The 20,202-nt window shown below is 47.3% G+C and overlaps 1 protein-coding gene across 3 annotated transcripts in view; it reads right to left on the reverse strand.

Moving 5' to 3' along the window:
* Positions 1-17,821: 17,821 nt before the first annotated feature.
* The window catches only part of MED8 (mediator complex subunit 8), a 57,658-nt gene continuing 55,277 nt past the window's right edge, over positions 17,822-20,202 (reverse strand). For all 3 annotated transcript variants that reach the window (XM_078659794.1, XM_078659721.1, XM_078659641.1), the window contains exon 7: positions 17,822-18,268. In XM_078659794.1, the coding sequence (XP_078515920.1) occupies positions 18,204-18,268 (65 nt within the window). In that variant the 3' untranslated portion in view covers positions 17,822-18,203. The remainder of the gene's footprint in view (positions 18,269-20,202) is intronic.

A 20,202-nucleotide genomic window follows, 5' to 3' on the forward strand; every position in this document is an offset into this window, starting at 1 on the left:
GGAGCCGAGGATCTGCTGTTGCAGCTAAGGGGCAGGGTCTTGCACCCGGCCCGCCACAATCTCCACCTTCATGCTTTAGAAATTGAGCAGCAGCAGCTGAATACCTTTGAACCTTCCTCTGGAGTTTTTTTTATGTCAACTTGGCAGTCAAGTATCCCTGAGCGAAACCTGTACTGGCCTGTTGTTGGGACAAATTTGTGGTCTGGTGTGCCACTTGCTAAAATAACCCCATACAGGCAAAGTTATCTGATATTTAGATTTTTGTTCTTTCTCAACCTGGAAAAGCTTTGCTTTGGGCACAGTCAAAGGGTAGCTTTTGTCTCTGTCTTCGTTTTTACGGTTGCCAGACCAGCCCTCTATTTAAATCACCTGTTGGGATGCTTTTTTTTTTTTTTAAGTACTCCAACAATTGTTTTCTCCTTTCTTTCTTATGCCGCAGTGGAATCTTAACCTGGTCCTCACATACTTGATGTGTACTCCCTTTGAGCCTTTACACAGAAGTTTTTTTTCGACTTCTCACCTTAAAAAAAAAGTTCCTTGTCCTTTCTTGTCAAAGTTGTGATGTTGTCCCATGCCAGTCAAACCATCACCCTTCTGGCGTTCTTTGCTCTTCCTCACCCAGCTATGGAGTAGGAGAGACTCCATCGCCTAGACCCTACAACAGTACTAGCTGTTACATCAGGAGTTTTTACAGCAGAACGAAGAGGGGAAAAGCCATACAACAAGCATTTACAATGCAATAGGTCTCGCAGCATTAAAGTTTGAGCTATTGGCATTGTATATGACAATGTGTTGCATTAATTTGTTAGCAAACTCTGAATTGGTGTATAAAGATGATTTGCAAACTGTCAAATGTTGCTGAATAGTAAGCAACTCTGTGAATAATATTTTTGCTAATCATCCTTGGGTACCAGAGTATTATTAGTATTAAAAACGACAACAGAATTAAAGCAGCTACAGTTTCAACATTATGACTAATCTACTTGTATAGGCACAGTTTACACCTTGGAGGGGGAGGGGGGTAAGCTTCTTCCGAGGAATTAACATAGAGCAAATATTAAATCGGCCAGGAAACACACCCATTATTAGTAACATGTTCGATACGATAAGCGCATTTCTTTCCTGGCTTTTTCATTGTTTCCACTTTGCGTGATGTTGGTTACTAAAGTAGGTTCGCATAGAAATCTATATCATACATTCATTCCCCTCACTGAGCATTTAAATAGCATTTCCTTAGTCCACTTGAAAGAAAAGTGCAAGCATCCTCATTCAGTCGCTTTCATGATGCATGTAAATGACTTTGCAGTGAAAAGCAGTTTCCGGAGAAGCAAGGAAATGTATACTAACACGCAAACACAGTTACAGTCTTAAATACTGATTTGTAATTTAAGCGCACACGGTGTATGTTAAAAACGTCCTATCTATACATGCTAACATTTTCACGAGTTCTATATTACAACAAAGACATGGTTCTTATTTTTTGCATGGACAGAGCAACCATTGTCCAAACACTGGAGAAGTGTAAGCTAAATTAGAAGACACAGAGAAGAACAGTTTGGATTCTTCCATTCGGCTAAATGAAAGACATGCACCGGTCCGCATTTCACAATGAAAGGTAAAGTAGTAATTAGCAGCGTTTTAGGGACCACCATACCTCGCCCAGCATTAAAAGCAAACATGCCAACACTCTCAAAGTACGGGGGGTTCCCGACCTTCTACCAACCCACCCATCGGGGGACTTACTTCCTGTCTGGCGATGAACTGTCTTTAGAAATGCAATTTCTGTACCTTACTTCAGTTTCCAAATACCATCACAAGACGGTAACGAAACCGAAACCTGCCGTGGGGCGGGATTTCCGTCTTCGGAATGGCCAGAGAAGCAGTGCTGGTGACGCGGGGCTCCCATGCCCTAGGGAGAGCCCAGCGGAGGCTACAGAAGTCCGTAGTGGCGGTAAGTGGTGCTTAGTTGTAGGGGTGTGGGGAAGTGCGCATGTGTGTGTACATGTGTGTGTGCGTGTGTGTGTGTGTGTGGGCGGGGGTCTCTGTATGTGTGTGTGCGTGCGTGCGTGTGTGTGTGTGTGTAGGTGCGCTCGTAGGTGTGTGTCTCTGTGTGTGCGCATGCGTGCAGGGGAAGGTGTGGCTGTGTGTTACAGCTTTCCAGGAGACAGGAGCTGGCCACAGCAAGCGTGTTCTCGTGCGCGTGGCCCGCACAAATTGCCTTTGCAGAGGAAATGCGCGTGGCCAGGTGCTGTCTCCTGGAAAGCTGCGTCGCTCACAATAGGTCTCTGGCGAGACCGCGCTTTCGCGTGGTTAACGCCACGAGACCTAAAAAAGGAACATCTCTCACTGGATGGTGCTCTGCACGAACAACTGCTGCACATTGACTAAGAGGCAGCTGCCGGAAGGCTTGAGGGATCATATCACCAGGACCAAAGCTGCTTCCACTGTGTTGGCATGTCGAGTTCTTGTCCAGGACATTTGCCAGTCAGTTACATGGGCGTCCAAATATGGCACATGAAGTGTGCTAATTTTAAACAAATCTTTTTAAAGTACTTACTAAATTCTGCAGTACTTAGCTTTATCCATGACCAGCATGGCACACCATCACCTGAGCGTTTGAGCTGAAGTAGTGTACCTCAACACTGAATCGACGTAGCGTGCCTCTTAATATTCTCCAGAGGGGTCAGCTATTTTCCGAGGGTGTGGCCCAATGAATCACCTTATTGGTACAAGCTCCTTCCAGCCATCCATGACTTGCATCTCCAGGTTTGCTTTGATTCCTGGCTCTTAAGAATTGCACTCTCAATATGGTCACAGAGGTTGAAACATGGAGGTATATTTACAAGGACTTAACGCTGCTGTAGCGTCATTTTCTTTACGTTACAGCGGCTATTTTTTTATCACCTTACTAGCAGCCCGTCCCGACGTTGTCCGGGTATGAATTGCTGCCGGCCAGTAGTATATTGTTTTGTAGGATTTCGTTTAGATAGCATTTCTTATCTGTGACAGGCCTGTGAACCGCTCCGATTCACAGTGCACTGCTGATGCACTTAAGAGTGCGCGTTCAGTAGTGTGTGAACTCGAGTTTCCCTACTTTATTTTTCCTTGCAATATTATATAGCGCAAACTCGACAACATGGCATGAGCACAAGTTACGTTACAGAAGAACACATTCATTTGTGGTAGGCACGGGGGAGACAAAGCGATTTGCCTGGAATCACAGGATGTTGAGCTGATGCCGAGATTTGAACGTAGCTCCCCAGCTCTAAAGTTCGCAATTCTAGAACTAGTGGCAGGAGGTGTGTCTAAAAGTGTATGTCGGTGCTGGCCATCAATGAGAGAGACCTGTGCATTTTTCAAATGGGTGGTAAAAAAATATGAGTATGTTGCTAGAGATGTGGGCCGCCGTGCCACCAATGTACTTACCGGGGGAGGGTAAACACCCATTATTCCGCAACTTTCTTTCCGCATACCATCACTCCGCATACTTTCATTACGAAAGTACCATGACTCCGCAATGCCATTATAACGCATGGCATTACATTTTATATGCTTTTACCACACATACATTTACAACGAAATTCTTTCTAAATGCATGAATGGTAAAAGCATTTTTTTTAATGTTTGGAAAGCATTTTTTTTAATGTTTGGATAAGGTAAGTATGGGTATAGGGGTATATGTTTCGGGGTATTGAGGTATATGTTTTGGGGTGTTTGGGTATTTTAAGGGTTCAGATATAGTTTTGGGTTATGGGGTACAGGGGTAGTTTTAGGGTTTAGGGATAGGTATGTGTTTTGGGGTACAGGGGTATTTTAGGGTTCAGGGCTAGGTTTGGGGGTATAGGGGTATTGTTAGGGTTCAGGGGTAAGTTTGGGTTTTGGGGTACAGGGGTATTTTAAGGGTTCAGGGCTAGGTTTGGGTTTTGGGGTATAGGGGTATTTTTAGGGTTCAGGGCTAGGTTTGGGTTTTGGGGTACAGGGGTATTTTAGGGTTCAGGGGTAGGTTTGGGTTTTGGGGTACAGGGTTATTTTTAGGGTTCAGGGCTAGGTTTGGGTATTTGGGGTACAGGGGTATTTTTAGGGTTCAGGGGTAGGTTTAGGTTTACAGGGGTATTTTAAGGGTTCAGGGCTAGGTTTGGGTTTTGGGGTACAGGGGTATTTTAGGGTTCAGGGGTAGGTTTGGGTTTTGGGGTACAGTGGTATTTTTAGGGTTCAGGGCTAGGTTTGGGTTTTGAGGTACAGGGGTATTTCTAGGGTTCAGGGCTAGGTTTGGGTTTTGGGGTACAGGTGTATTTTTAGGGTTTAGGGATAGGTTTGGGTTTTGGGGTACAGGGTATATTTATAGGGTTAAGATGGGTTAGTGTTTAAGGGTGTTGGAGTATTTTAAGGAGTACGGGTGGGTTATGATTATGGGGTGCAGGGGAATTTAAAGGGAGCAGGGTGGGATTAGCACACGATATGAGACATGGCATGAAGGGCGGAACATACCACACGCCCCCAGCGTTTGTCACGCCCCCAGCACACGCCCACAGCACAACGCAGACACGCCCACAAGGGACTACTTTGCTGGCACGGTTCTTTTACCTTTTAAATGTATATGGTGGGCGTCTGCATAGCCTATGTCCTTCTGCTGCAACTGCCCTTTCCAACGCTGTATTGGGTGTTGTGATTGGTGCTGTGGTTCCTGAGATTACCCGCCTCAAAGGTTTGGGCTCTCTCTTTATTATATTAGTATGGATTTACAAGTTGCCGCTAACTTGAGTTAGCAGCACTTTTCCTGTGAAAACATGAATTTTAAAGATTGCCACTTCTGTTAGCGAGCGTTAACCAAAATGAGATGCAAGTTGGGCGTTCCTGTGGAAGAACTGCTCCTAACCCCGCTTTGCGATATTTACAAGGAATTACTTGTAAAATTGGTGCAAACACTTGGGGCCTCATTTCAAAGATTATTGCTGTGCTGCAGTGTACCAAACCGAAAGCTCAGGAATTCGCCCCACAATAAGATAGGGCACAGTCCTGGGCCTCATTCATGAAAAGTGTTGCATCGCTGCAATAAAACAGCATTGGCACACTTTTCACTGCGCCCTCCTTGTGACACCATGGATGCACCATATTTACTGTACAGCACTCCATGTCTCAAGTATTTACAGATATGTCAGTATTCCTGACATATCTCTGCGCTAAAGTCATGCATTGCAGCAATTTTGTTGCAAGCATGATGCACCTCCAGCAATGCATGGGGCAGGCCTATCCCTATGGCACAGCATCAACCTTACGCCCACCATGAGGTAGGCGTTAGGTTTTGACGCAGTGGCATCCTAGAATTGTCACCGTAAAATCTCATAGATTTCACTGCGCCACTCCTAAGTGGATTTGTTGTGTGGGAATGCCCACTCTGCACACATCCTACCTGATGCTGGTATAATGTGGCATATGGGTTCACAAGGTCACACATATGCCTAGATGCATCACTTTGTACAGAGTCTAGTTAGGGTCAAGGGTGTCTGCTGTTAACTTCCCCGGCAGCCAGCAACCCCCAGAGGCTCAATCCACTGACAGGGAGGAGCTGCCAGGGTGGTGGCGCAGTTGGTGCTCCATCAGTGGAGTTTGCGCGCTGCGGTGTTGGCGTCTGTAACGGTTACCGAAAAGTTCTTTGACGGCCTTGATCCAGTTGCGGCGAGGGGGGGGGGCAGTAGTGTACTGTGGGCCTGGTGAAGGGGTGATATATGCTAGAATGGTCGGGCCAGGAAAGTTCTGTGGTGTGGCTGTAGTTGAAGCTCCCACTGGCGGAGAAGATGGGGTTGAGCGTCTGTCCGGCTATGTGGGTTGGTGCAGTGACTATCTGCTGGAGTCCGAGGTTGTCGAGGTTCACCAGGAGGGTGGTAGTATTCTGGTCTCCGAGTAGGATGCAGTCAGTGTATGGGAGAGCCAAGGGTGCGATGAGGTCTACAATGGCATCAGTGAATGGAGGTTAATAAAGTAATCTTTTCTTTTTTATGCAACCCGGGGTGCATTTAAAAAGAAAAACTGAAACTTTGTAGTTTAATTTTTTCAAGAGTGGGCAGTAGTTCGTAGGACTACTGCCTACTCTTAAAAAATATTTTTTGATTAAATTGTCAAAGGGGAAGATGTACATGAAATAGGTGGTTAAAATGCCAAAGTTTTGCGACCGCATTTCAGTCGCAAAACATTGTTAGATACCATTGTGATTCGGTATTACAAAGGTACGCCCTAAACACGCACCTTGCCAATACCGAATCTGTATGTATTCGCAATTCCAAACTACGATTCAGTAATATGTTACCGAATCACAATTTGGGATTGATGCATAGCAAAATGCATTTTTCCACAAATTGGACCACTTGTGACTGGCACACGATACATCTAGCCCTTAGTTATTTCAGGTTATTGCAATAAATTCTTCAGAAAGAGGTGGAGCAATAGCACGCCTTAATAATGCGATAAATGTGGACTGAATTAGACATCAATTAAAATAAAGCAGGTGTTCATGTAAAATTATTCATTTGATTGATAATGATAAGTAGGTCATTTCAATACTTCAAACATAAGGGGGTCAGTTGTAGCAAATGCACATGCATGTCCAATAGCAGAGCGATATTCAATATCCAGTATCCACTAATCCACTTTTGCATAGTTGTAGTGTCCATAACAATCAGTTGCGCTTGCACTGTGGCTGATTTGACGCAATATGTTGTGTGAAACGAGAAGAGAAGATTGCATTGGCTTTTGGGTCCTTAATTGAATAAATAAACAAGACCATCATCAGGACTATATGCTTTTAGGCAAAATGGTTGACCCCAATTTAAAGAAGTCAATGCTACGATGGTCCAAATAGATCCAAGATTAACATGCATCAAAAGTACAAATACAAAGTGTCAGTCTAATTGAATGCATCAACTCAACCCGGAGACCAGAGTAGCCGCACTGGATTTGAAGCATCAAATGATGACACCAGGCTGTTGCTTTTCCCTAAGGAAAAGGGTCAGATTGGCAGAGTGGACAGTCGGCCATTGCCCGAGGCCTATTTCCAGCTTTGTGAGCCTGTGTACACTGCTCCTGCAGTTCCCCAGAGGGTGCAGTGGCCCTAAGCGCACATCCTGGGGCCAACCCCATGTCATGCACATATTGACAGTGAACTGGGCAAGGCAGACACAGCAAGAGGTGCCCCTTCCCCCATCCCAGCCTCAGTGCATGAGAGGGAGATCTCGCTGAAGGAGCAGCGCCTTTGAAGCAGCAGAGTTTGTAATCACCCTACAAGGGTGAGGGAGGTTGTGGTGTGGGATAACTGTCTTTGAAATGATCTCTACCGGGACCTATATTCATGTCCTTACCTTTACAGACAAAACACTGATCCATAGCTTAAGAGTAGAACTAAAACCTTTAAGGTCACCACTGCAGTCTCTGTTTACATTTCACATGTTTTACTTCACCCCACATTCAGAGTTACTAGGGGTATTTGCTTTTTCCGGATCATGAGTTCCTGTAGTTTTTTTCATGGAACACATGGCGCTTGCATAGTGCATATTGTGAACAGAGGAGTCTTCAGGTGTGTGTGAGTGGTGAATGTTCCTGAAGGGCACATGGGTGTAGGAACAACGAGGGATGGGGAAGCAGGGTTTACCCTATGGAACAAACTCTGTTTCCTTTGTTTTGTTATTTATTTAATGGCGGTCATTGGCTAAAATAGATTTGTTTGTTAAGTTAGGCGAGCCGGTAGTGACATTAACATAAAAAGGTTGGGGGTATATTCACAAGAACGTGTGCTAAATATCACCACAAAATGCTAACGCACCTTTACACATCGCAGCCGATTGCAGGAAAATAACCCAGTGTTAACATGGAATTCACATGACTACGGTACCATGCGATAGTTCGCCGAAAAAGCGGCCAATGTCCACGATATAACCACCGCGATGGAGATTAAAACACAAGCCCCAAAGCGGAAAAACATGCGATGAGGAAAGCAGGGATAAGCACCGCCAGGCCTGCGACACACACAGAAGTGAAAATCACACTGCCCGAAAGGGAGAAGGGCGAGCCAGATCAGAGCTGAAGGGAAATCCCCCACACACACACATAGGAAGCAGAGCACCCCAACATCGAACACAATGTAGCACAAACACCAACATTTGCACAAACAAACACAGGACACAAGTGCACCTGCCTGTGGCCGGAAACGGCCATACGCACCTGGCAAAGCACAAAACAGGGACACAAGGAATGCACAAGTACAAACCCACAGTCCTGATGGAGTAGCAATGCACGTATGGCAGGGAGCCAGCGAGTCCGTGACACACACATTGGCATACAAAGCAAGACACAACACAGTGGGAGACAAGTAAAAGTGCTCAAACTTTATCAACAAGTGCGTGTTAGTACAGCCAAGAAAAGTGCCACGATATGCATAACAATGCAGGAAAATGCCTAAATGAGGAACGTAGCAACGTGCCCATGTCCACCTTGGGGTAGTCCATCACCAACACAAGTCTGTGCCAAGCCACGTTGGTTGTCCGCACCGGGATCATGTGTCCAGGACAATGCAGCCATCTCCACTGTCGTATCGGGACATGTAACCAGATCCACCACCTGCAAACAGGCGTCGGGACACATGCAATGGGTCACATCCAGTCGTGGCTGCAGGTACCTTGTCACTCTTCCATGAACTGGAGTGCAGCAGCGTAGGCCAACAGCTCCAATGAGCCATTGTCATCCAACACATCCGACATGTCATCGACGTAATCCATGAGTTGACCCGGACAGATGTGCTGACACCAACCCCTCGAGCCAATGTGCACCAAAGCACAAATCGGGTAGTGGTTCAATGTGCTCACTGCACACGACGACTCGTGTAACTCCCAGGCCCAGTTCACAGCCTCCATGCCAAACATCCATGCATGCCATAAACGGCCATCACGGTGACACTCCTGGTCGTGGGCCAACAGTAGGCGCACACACACGTCGAACTCCAGGCCAGCCACCGTGACGTTGGAGAGGCAGACAACCATGGACCACTCGAATATGCACGAGAGACAATGCAACACAGGCAGAACGCAGGTGACGTTCGCAAGGCAGAAGCTCAGCCGGTAACAGATCCGCAGCACTGCCGCCAGCAGTGTCCCCAGGACATGCAGCAGATGTGCACGGTACAGCTCCACGTGACTGGAGTCAGGCATGTGTCCGGGATAGTCTGCCAAAGCGTCAGTGGCTCTGCTTGAAGCAGCACTGGCTTGCCCTGCACCAGACCTGTGAATGAAATGGTACTGCTTGGTGCAATGAGCAGTGTCTGCGTGCAAAGGGTGCAGGTTTGGGGTGGGGTCGGGGTACGTGTGAAGTCCATTTCATGCACGCTAACTACGACCGAGGACTCCTGCATGTGGGATATGTACAGAGTGGTCCCACGTCAGGCAGTGAGTAGTGTGGGAGTCACAAGCAAATGCTATCATATCTCTTAGGGGGTGCTGGCCACATGCAAGTTCCTGCTCTGAGCTGCAGATGTGCTATCGCCTGATAGTGCAGACAAAGGACCTTTCTTCCCTACAGTAACTTCACCATCTGCATTCATACAGGAGATGTACATAGGCCTGTCGTGGGTTTGGTGGGATGTCTGCAACCCTGGGAATCTTGGATGGTATGCCCAGCATGTGGCACATGAGCGGAACCACTGTGTATCAAGTTGCCACATAGCTGCCCCTCCCTCCCACGAGCCCCCTCACTTGTGTGTGCTGCACTCCTATGTGTTCCTGTCTGTGTGGGCCCGCCCTCATGGGGCATGCTACATTGCAACATCGACTACTGAGGCCCTGGTGGTGACTACACCCCAACACAGAGACACACTTACTGCACCTCCTGCACGAGGCCAGGTCCGAGTCACGCCCTACTGCCCCTGCCAAATCAGCACACCCCTGTAGTGATCTGAAATACGCCGGACCGGCACACGCCGCTTGTGCATGCAGAGGGTGCGTGTGCAGCACCATGTCCATTGCCAATGCTGAGGTGACATGGTAACGTCCAATGAAGACAGCACACTGTGAAGTTGCAGGACCAGTGCCCATCATGCTGACAAAATAACTACACGGACACACTTGCTCAGATGGTGTAAATTGCTACGTGCACGTGCGCAGGGCCACATTTATTAGCAGGCACACATACCGAGTGACACCTGTGTTGGATGTGGGTGGGATGTGTGCACACCAACCGGCAAGGGCTGCCTGGTGCAGTCAGAAATTGACAACTGTATACATCATAAAGGTCATAACCATACAACCACAAAGGCCCCATGACTTGTGCTGCACAGAGTTAGTGGCCCCGGATGCACTGCGGCCGGAGCAGGCCCACCACCAAGGGATGGTGACTTGCGGTGCAGGCCGATGGGCCATGCGACCTGAGTGGGTCCTCATCAATGTCCGAGGTGCATGTGGCGGAGGGTTGCGGGGGACAGTGGAAGGTGTCCTCCAGTGCATGAATTAGAGGTTTGATGTTTTCCGGAAGCAGCAAATGGAGGAGTGGATTGCCACAGCATTGTTTTCGCCACCGAGTCAGTATCACTGACATGATGGCGACGACAAACCCAAGTCCATGGACTCAGTCGCCCCAGAGTCCAACCAGAATGTGTCGTAGGTCTCGGGAAACAGACTCAGTGGCACCGTGGCTGAAAGGGGATGCAGTCTGCGATGAGGCCTGTACAATGACATCAAGTTTGCCATAAATGAATCAAGGAAGAATTCAAAATTGTGCGTGACTTACTCTACCGCAGTGTAGTCCTGAGGCAGCGGTCAGCACAGGCCATTCACCGATTGTCGCCGGCTTAGGTTGGATGGCCTCACCAGCCTGCGTAGTTCAGGTTCAGTGGCACCACCGCCTCGTCCTATGGTGCTAGCACAAAACAATGGTTCTGTTGTGTGGTGCCACTTGCGTTGGACAGGGTTGATGGCACCAGGTCAGTTGCTGGTAGTGTTCGATCACCTCTGTGACTTTGATCCTGTTGTCGTCCAGACTGAACCGCATCTTCCTCTTACACCTCTCTGTGCGTTCACTGGAGTGGCCATTCATGATTCGCGAAAGAGTGCTGGATGTGTGACCTACTGGTCCGCAGGTTAGGCCTGGGCCCTCAACCACTTGTCACCGACTTGCGTTGAACAGGGTTAGTGGCACCATGTGTGGCCGGCATGCCTTAATCAGGGTTGGTGGCACCACGTGTGGCCGGCTTGCATTGAACAGGGTTAGTGGCACCACGTGTCGCCGGCTTGCCATATGGAATTATGCCTCACTGATCGAAGGGGGTCTGGTGCTGTGGCCGCTGCCACGGACTTGGGATCACTGCCATTCAGGACTCAGGACACAGTTCCACATGTGGGGCCTACTGGGCTGACGAGGACACCAGTGGATTATGCAAATGAGAAAGGAGTACTGTGGGCCAGCGTCGGGGGGGGGGGGGGCAACGATGGTCTGTGGAGGCTGCAGAGGTCACGGGCCTGGTGCTTGCACCGGCACGTGGTGGGCCTCTTTGACACACGCCAGTTGTGGCAGGCGAGCAGAGCCTCGTTGGTGTGCTGGGGCAAGCATGAGGGGTCTGGGGACCAGCGGCCCAGGGTGCAGCAGGCGCACAGGGGCGCAGGCCCCGCTGCGCTTGGCGCGGGACTCGTTGCGAGCTGGGAGGCTCCACCCATGCCGACGTTGTCCATTCAAAATAAGAACCATCGAGCAGAGCGAGGGCTTTTTGTTCACAACGCTACGCAGGCCTGGCGTATGCATGTCCAACCCACTACACACGCGCATGCAGGGGGGAGACGTAAAGTGAAACATTCCGCTTTCTGCCCCACAGTCTGTGGGGACATGGTAGCGTCCACTGCACTCCATGCACCTGCAGCAGTTGCTCACCACATGGGCATTTCCGTGGTTTGCACTCTGTGGTCTGTCAGGCACCTCCAGGCCACACCTGGCATTGGGTAGGTTCACATTCCTTGGTCACTTACCGTTTTCGCACATGCCTGCTCCATACCTCTCCTCACATCCTGCTATTGCATGTTCATTGGCTCCGTGTCATCTGCGGGTCTTGAGGTGTGACTCTTGGCTGGGCTCCCTTTCATGCTATGGGTAGTCCTCCTGCTTCGCACCAGCAAAAGGCAGGTGTTAAATCCCTGCTGCTACCGCACCTTATTGCCTGTTTTTTGTTCGCATCGTGGATCTGGAATTTTGTTGTGAAAGTGGTGTTGTGGTTTTTTCGTGTGCTTTTGCATGAGAACGCCTACCCTGCATCTCATTAGGGTTGGTTGGTGGTGTCCACCGCTTAGGTAAATTTTTGGGCAGTTACCGTGGGAATACTGGCGATGTCCGCAGTTTGCACCAGCTTGTGAAAGGGGTGTTAAATCTATCTCCGCTTTTGATGTGGTACAGTGGGGATAAATCGGAGTTAAGTCCTTGTGAATATTCCCCATTGAGCGGGGTTTGACCCCTCAGTAACTGGAATGGGTCAATAGTTGGAACCGGTCTTGGAGCCCCAAAGAATTTCACTCTTTGGGTTACAGCCCTTCAAGGAGACAGTGACATCTTAAGGTTTTGGGGGCCCTGGGCAAATCCTATTTTGGGGGCCCCTGTTCAGAAGAGGTTTGAATTTAGGATTTAATTTCAGCTCTTTCATGGCCTCTTAGGTCAGGGCACTGACAGTATACAGGCGCAATTGTCAAAATTCTAATGTTCAGGGATAGTGATGTGTGTTATCAATATTGTAACACATCAGCAGTTCACTAATATTACTGCAAATAATATCTATGACACACTCATTTCTTATATGTTTGATCCTATTGTGATCCATGTAGTTTGAGGTTTCAGTCTCGGGATTGGCTCAATATCCTGCGATTCCGGGCAATTCCCTTAATCTCTCCTTGACTTATAAAATGAAAGTGTCCTTGTTTAATGTAACTGTTGCTCATGTAAAGCCCTCCAATGCTTTTGGGTTGAGATTGCGCTATATACAAACCACAAAAAAAGAACAAGCATCTGCAATGCAATCGGTCTCACCTTTGGGACCTAAGTATTTATCCATGCAGCACATTATTGGGGGTAGAGCAACATTTACTGTTGTATTAAAAGCGCACGGCCTCCCGAAGCTGGAGCATGGTACTTGTTCTCATTGTTGAAACTTCAATGTAATGGGCTGCGTTTTCCTTACAGTTGAATCTGCACTCAGATATGGGTTTATAATTGCACTTACTTGAAAAGGACTTAATTATAGTAGTGAATTACATAAAAGCAGCATCATGGACACAGTGAGATGAAGTAGCAGGGCTCGAAGACTGCTGTGATGTGCCACTGGTGGTGGAGAGGCAGCCTTTTCTGAAATGGCGGCTATGGCTTATTTATTCCAGGCAGAGCAGTGGGCCAGAAGACGAAGGCGCGGTCCCTCTAAGCAGCCATCAGGGCTGGAAGGAGCATAAAATAGGCAAGCTTTTTTTTGGGTGGGGGAGGGAGGGCACTTGACAGGGAGATCCAGCGCTGCACTGCAAGTAAAAGACAAAGCGTGACGCTCATGAAACAGGTGCCACGCTGAAAGTTGAAGTATGCTCCAAGTTATGGAAAGAATGGAGGTGGGCGAGCTGTGCTGTGCATAACAAAAGAAAGGCGTGGCCGCCATACTTCAAGATAAAGCACGGCATGCTGCGGTGCAACAATTTACAAACAAGAGTTCTCCAAAACAAAAAAAAGTGCACAAACACAAAAGGAAAAACGCTCCTGAGAAAGTATCCCCTAATAGACCAATACTCCAGGGGAGGAGTAACACAGTAGAAGGTTGGACAAATAAGTATAATAAACCATAGAGAAGAAAGCCTTTTGTAATGACACACACTTTAACCAATTGGCAGTGAGGGCGTGACCAAAGCCCGTAGAAAAGAATACAGCACGCCTTGCAGAGAAGCACATACGCTTCCCAGGCTCGACCTAAAAAGAGAGAAAACCAGAACAAATAAATTGCTAATCAATGCAACAGGCTCTGTGACTGTCACAGTGACTTCCTTAGCTCTCTACTGCCATCTAAAGGGTAAATTAAGAACACTCTTAGCTACATTTCAAGTTACACGCTAACTCATGCTCTCCAGCCTTCCATCCCCAGCTCATGGGCGGTATGTCTTCTTTAAAGACTGAGTTGCAAGAGCCTGCACACGAAAAAAAAGCCCTCCGAGTGCAATAAAGAGCATTATGAACTTGCCAATATGGTCTTCACTACCGTATATCCATATTTCTATTACTATGCAGGAGATACAGAGATGGTGGGGCAGGCAACTAAAGGACAGCCAGAAATGATCTCAAAAACGTTTTGCGCATAGCCTAAGGCATCATATGTTAATGGTGTCATTCAGAAAGGGGGTAGGGGGTCAGGACCATAAAAGATTATGGTCACAAGGGTCTTCAAAGGGGGATCTGTGAGAGTTGGGGCAACTAGACTTTTGAAAAAGCTGCAATTCTTTTGATGCACATTTATTAACGGCAGAGTAGACTATTAACAAACTTCAAGCTTCCTTGCACAAGAGCAAGGGACACCTGAACTCGCTGTAGAAAGTTTAAATACAAGTACAGGAGGGTCTATTCAAGGATCCTAAATGGACAAAGTTTGCTTTTCGAAGCTACCGGCACGCTGAAGACCATAAAACTGCATGATTGTCTCTTACGCTTCATTATGCAACACGTTGCGTCTCACAACACGATAATTTCACCTCGGTGGTCATCAGTACAACATTGAAACTCTTCCCACAAAGGATCAAAACAAAAACAACATCCTTCCTACCACACACCCTACATGGTTAGCATGCTACTCATGTAGGCAATTGATTCAGCACCTACATCAGGGCTAATGAATGTTAATAAATGCTGCAATGCAATACAACTAATCTATGAAATAAACAAATCTCAGATCTTTGAAACATTACCACTACTTACGTTGTACAGACCAAAAGCATAACTCAGCATGTCGAGTGCTCTAGAATTAACGCTCACACCTTTATCTACTAAACAGAACATCTGTTTTAGACTCAGATATGCCCATGGTTTGGCAGCCAGCCTAATTTAGGAAGTATTAGCGGGTTCGTTCAGAGTTCAAGTGTTATACAACTGTGAAAGGCTCTGATACGGTGGTTCAGAGCAGAAGATGTAAAATACAGACTAACGGTGCAAGTGCCAAACCCTGTCGGGCTACGTAGGTCAGCAGAAAGGAACGGGGCAGAGAAGAACATTCAAACACAGCCAGATTAAAAGAATGCGATCTAACCGAAGACGGTATCCTGAATTTCCAAACTCTTTGGAGTGAGATATTGTGCTGGATAGTGTGGAAAGCCATAAGGACCAGAAGACTCAAGCAGTGGATCCCATCTGCAATGAGGTCACCAAGGCTGTTGCCAGGAAAGAATATGTGCTCATACCAGGCACAGTGAAGCCCACCAGTGGACCCAGAAGGTCATGGGAATCCTCAGCTGCAGCAGCACAGTCCCCTTTCCCAAAACCTGAAGAATGCTAAAATGCAACAGGAACTTGAAAACTCTCCCAAGGGGTCTTCAATGGAACCGGTTCACCAAAGCTTGTTTAAGGGAACTGTAAACTACGCTTTCTAGCAAACAAAGAAATAGCACCCAGTGTCTTTGACCTTTCGACCAGCTACTAAAAGTTTTTATGTGGAAAATGTGACAAGAAGAAACCAGGCTCTAGTTATTTCTGCCTTATGCCTGTGAGGTTTTTTAAAGATAGCGGCAAAAAGGGTGCAAAGGTACCTGGTACTACACACTCTGTCTGCAGGTACCTATTCAGGGTACTTCTTTTTCTCCTAATCTACAAATTGCACCCCTACAGATAGGGGATTCATTTCAAAAGAGCACCTTAGGGAAAAGGACACTAAATGTAGGGTTCGTTAGGATCACCAAAAGTTTGCGACTGGGAGTTCTCAGAGAGTCTGGTATAGGTCAATTCCATGGCCATGTAGGCTTATGGATACTGCATGGGTTATCAACCTGATCTGTAGAGCTACTTCTGAACAATGAGAACCACACAGAGCTACTAAAATATTATCACAGTTGCAGGAGCGACCACATCAGACAATATCCCAATAGTACATGAATAACAGTAACAAGTACTCTAGTACACCAACAGGATTACCACAAGCCATGTTACAAAAGAGTTGTTGGTATGAGCAGCCTAAAAGTGAATAATGAATTAACAGCCATTGGAGAACCAAGGAAAGAGCATCAGGATTAACTGCCCCAACTCTCTATGAATAATCACTCAAACATCAAATTAAAATATAATCGTGTCGTGAATAAATGGCGTATCAGTTTCTGAAAATATGTATGTTGCCATCAAACAGGACATTTTAATTTTGGGTAAGCAAACGCACTTCCCCAAAGAATAGCTAGTCGTGTTTCCCGTTTATTCCTTGAAATTCCATTTTTGACTTTTAGTAAATACAGGATTGGTCACCGAACATATTTACAGCAGCGTCATAGGCAGACTGTCTCACATGTTGATGTATTATCATCACATGCCCAGGATAGCCACCTGAACAGCAGGGATGCCAAAAATATCCCAGGGACAGCATTATGCCAGGTATACTTACAATTTGTAAAGGGGGGGCAGCGACATGCCCAGGGTGGCTACTCTTATGAACGAGGGGGGGGGGGCACAATTGTATTTGGGTGCTCAAAATATGTCAGGGACAGGCAATATTATTCTCTGGGATGCAATAATTTGTATTGTAAGGCCAAAATATAGCACAGACAATCATTATGCCAGGGTAAACATTACATAAGATGTGGCAACAGTGCCTGGAATAGACACTACTCTGAAGGAAGAAACCCAGGTATGCCAGGAAAGGGGAAGCAAGATGCTACTGGTATTTGCCCGGCTCCTTGATTGCTACCAGAAAGGGGAAGCAAGTCACTTGTCTTGTCTGCCACTGAAGGTTACCCCATCAGGCCCACCCACTCACACTAAAATAAAGTTAGAAACACGTCTACAGATGCAGTTATGCACAAACTTGTGTACACTTGGACACAGGTGTGCACATCCATGCACACCAAGTGAAACATTTGCCTGCGTCCACTTCGGCTCCGCAAACCAACAATAGTTCACTCATCCTGGGCATATAAGGAAGGCACCTTCCTGGAAATGGACAATCAACTTGTGGGATGAGTGCCACAGACTGGCATTGTCTTGCGACCACCATGAATAGGGTCCCTCCTCTCTGCTGCCCGAACTATCACTCACTTTACCATATAATCCCAGGTACGTCTGATCAGTCAGCGCTTCCTTTTACATCTGGGAGCAGCAAGTTGATATCTGGAAAAGGTTACTAACCAAGTCTACTCCTCGTTTCTTCTTGAATAAAGCACCAAGTTCCATGACATGTAATGGTCTTTAGACATGTGCAGCATTGTGAATCACAACATATAAAGCCTGTGTGCTTGGAATACTTTCTAAGTATATATTTGTATAACTACACACTTCAGTTTGGGTGTGAGATCAAGGAACATTTACCACATTATCTTAAGAACCCAGCATCTGTGCTAAACCCCTAAGCAGTGAAAAAGAAATTGGTAGTGAACTTGCTGTCAGATTTCTGCTCCTCTTCACTCCCAAGCCCATCGCCCACTAGACAGTTGCTTTGCTTCCCTTGTCCCTCACCACAGGCTCTATAAGTGGAGGAGTGCCCATGCAACAGACTTGTCAATCAAGCGAGTGTGCTGAGCCATCATCCTGCCAGGTGAAGTGGCAGTGGCGTTAGGCATTGAATTCTGCTTTAAAATTAAATCCAAGCTCACAATCTGTTCTCAATCTTTATAATCTTTTGTTTAACAAATGTAACTGTTTTACACAAAACCCTGTGAAATGGTGGCAGTGCACTGGAACACTGTTGAGTATGTGGGACCTGTACGATGGTCCATAAAGAGTTTGATCAGCGCAGGCACTCCAGAATGGGCAGAGGAAGGCACTTCTTTGCAGGAGTCTCACCCTCCACACTGCACTCTGAGGAGAAGGATCCGCATCTTCAAATATAGGACTGATCTTCAGTATTACTAGACCTCTGGTGGAGTCCTTACTAAATCAGTCCTGTCACCCTCCTTCAGAGCTGTAATAGGACTCCACTTCTGGGACTTTGAGTTCTGTAGGTCACGGGAAGAGAGTAACCGAGGGGAGCGTCCATCTTATCGCTGGTAGGGGTGCATAGATGCAGACTTGATGTTGGTTTTTATATTGCTCACCATCTTTCCTAGAGGCAAAAACACATTTACATATTTAGAAGGAGACTGGACAGAAACACTTCCTCTAGACAAAATAAAGGAATACAGTTTAGGTGGATATAAAGGATTTTTTCCTGGAAAGAAACTGAATTCCACGGATAACTGTGCTGTGTGGGAGAGGGTGAGGAGAAGGTAGCATAGTTATGCTGGTTGAGTTACCATAGAAAGATGGAGAACAGAAGAACTCTGCTTATGAGAGGGAGTGGGAAGCTTGGCATCTACTACAGTCACATCACTGGATACTTCTGACGGTCAACAGTGGGCTCTGAAATGGTCTTTGAGTAAGCTGAACCCCCCCGAGGAGGGCGTAAGCAGAGGGCTTGTCTGGTAATAAACTATAGCAGTCTCCACACTGATGCCACCCACAGACTAATTTTCCACCTAAAGAGGGCAGATCAGTGTTTAGCTGCTTTAACAGATATTTGTGCCGGGCGTCACTGAAAGATACCAAGCTGTGGAAACAATCTTACAACAAGCATTTACAATGCAACGGTTTCGCCTTTGACACCTCGTCAGGGTAAGAGCTATATAAATGCAATTACAAAACAATACAATACAATGAAAATCAAGGTCCGGCTAGTAAACTACTAGGTAGGTGGGCACCCTAAACATTCCATGTAAGTACGAAAACAACATGACAGCTCCCCCAATGTATGTATCTTCCTTTATACATTTGTATCCTGCATATTTTCCCAACATTAAATGGATTTTTAAACAACCGTGAAAATGCAGTTCCGATAATCGTTAACACAAACGTAAACACTGAAAATGCATGGGAAAGTACGCAGCTTGGTCGATAAGCCTAATACGTAGATCGGCTGCTTCTGTCTGTTTCGCCAGGGAACTTTACTTCATTTACAATGCACTGGATGCGAAACGCTGCAAGGGACGGGGAGGGGCGAGACCCCCAACAGACGCTATCATAGAGGAAAATTACATAGATGAGGAGCACAGCCTCTGATCGAGCCGAGAAGCAAAAAGTGAAGCCGAGGGAGAAAGAGCGAAGTGCAGCAGAAAAGTACATAAATTACTACTCACGATGACAGTAAAAGATCGAATGGTTCTCGGGCAACTGGTGCTGCTTGGATGAATCAAAGTACAGTTAGCCTGAGCCTACCTTTGTATCGTATACACACCAGAATACAGTTCCTTCACGTGCTTTCCTACCACCCCAAGGCTCTCACGCTGTCTCTTTCTGACTGAAGGGCTTGACTCGGGTCTAATCGCAGGTTTCTCGCTAGACTGTCAGCCAGTATGTAGCGTTAATATCCCATTCCCAAGCACATGTTTTGTTGATGGCCGCCTACTGGCGGAAGGAAGGCGTGGAGTGCACACAGCCAATGAACATCTGACAACAACTGAAGCAGCCAATACCACACACCCTTACTTGCCGCCTTCTCGCAATGTTTGCACCCACTACAGCACACCTATAATCACTCCAGTACGAGATCTCACTTCCCGGGCAGACGGTGTTCTCAATGTGTTTGATCGGAACATGAAGAGGAAACAGAACCAGAAAGAACAAGCACCTACGAGGACACAGGGGGCGGGAGAGGACACGGACGGCGGGAGGGGGCGGGAGGGGGCGGGAGTGGACACGGACGGCGGGAGGGGGCGGGAGTGGACACGGACGGCGGGAGGGGGCGGGAGAGGACACGGCCGGCGGGAGGGGGCGGGAGAGGACACGGACGGCGGGAGGGGGCGGGAGAGGACACGGACGGCGGGAAACGTGCACAGGACAGCGAGGGGGGGGCGGAAAGGCACACGGAGGGGGCGGAATGGACAGACTTACAGTGAAAGGGGAGGGAACGGGAAAAAACGTAACTCCGCCCTGGGAAAAAATCTCGGGAACGCCCCCGAATCTGGTCCGGCCTTGACGGACAGATGTCTGTTCCAATGGCTA

This window comes from Lissotriton helveticus, chromosome 1_1 (assembly GCF_964261635.1).
Source record: "Lissotriton helveticus chromosome 1_1, aLisHel1.1, whole genome shotgun sequence".
In the NCBI taxonomy this organism is placed as follows: domain Eukaryota; kingdom Metazoa; phylum Chordata; class Amphibia; order Caudata; family Salamandridae; genus Lissotriton; species Lissotriton helveticus.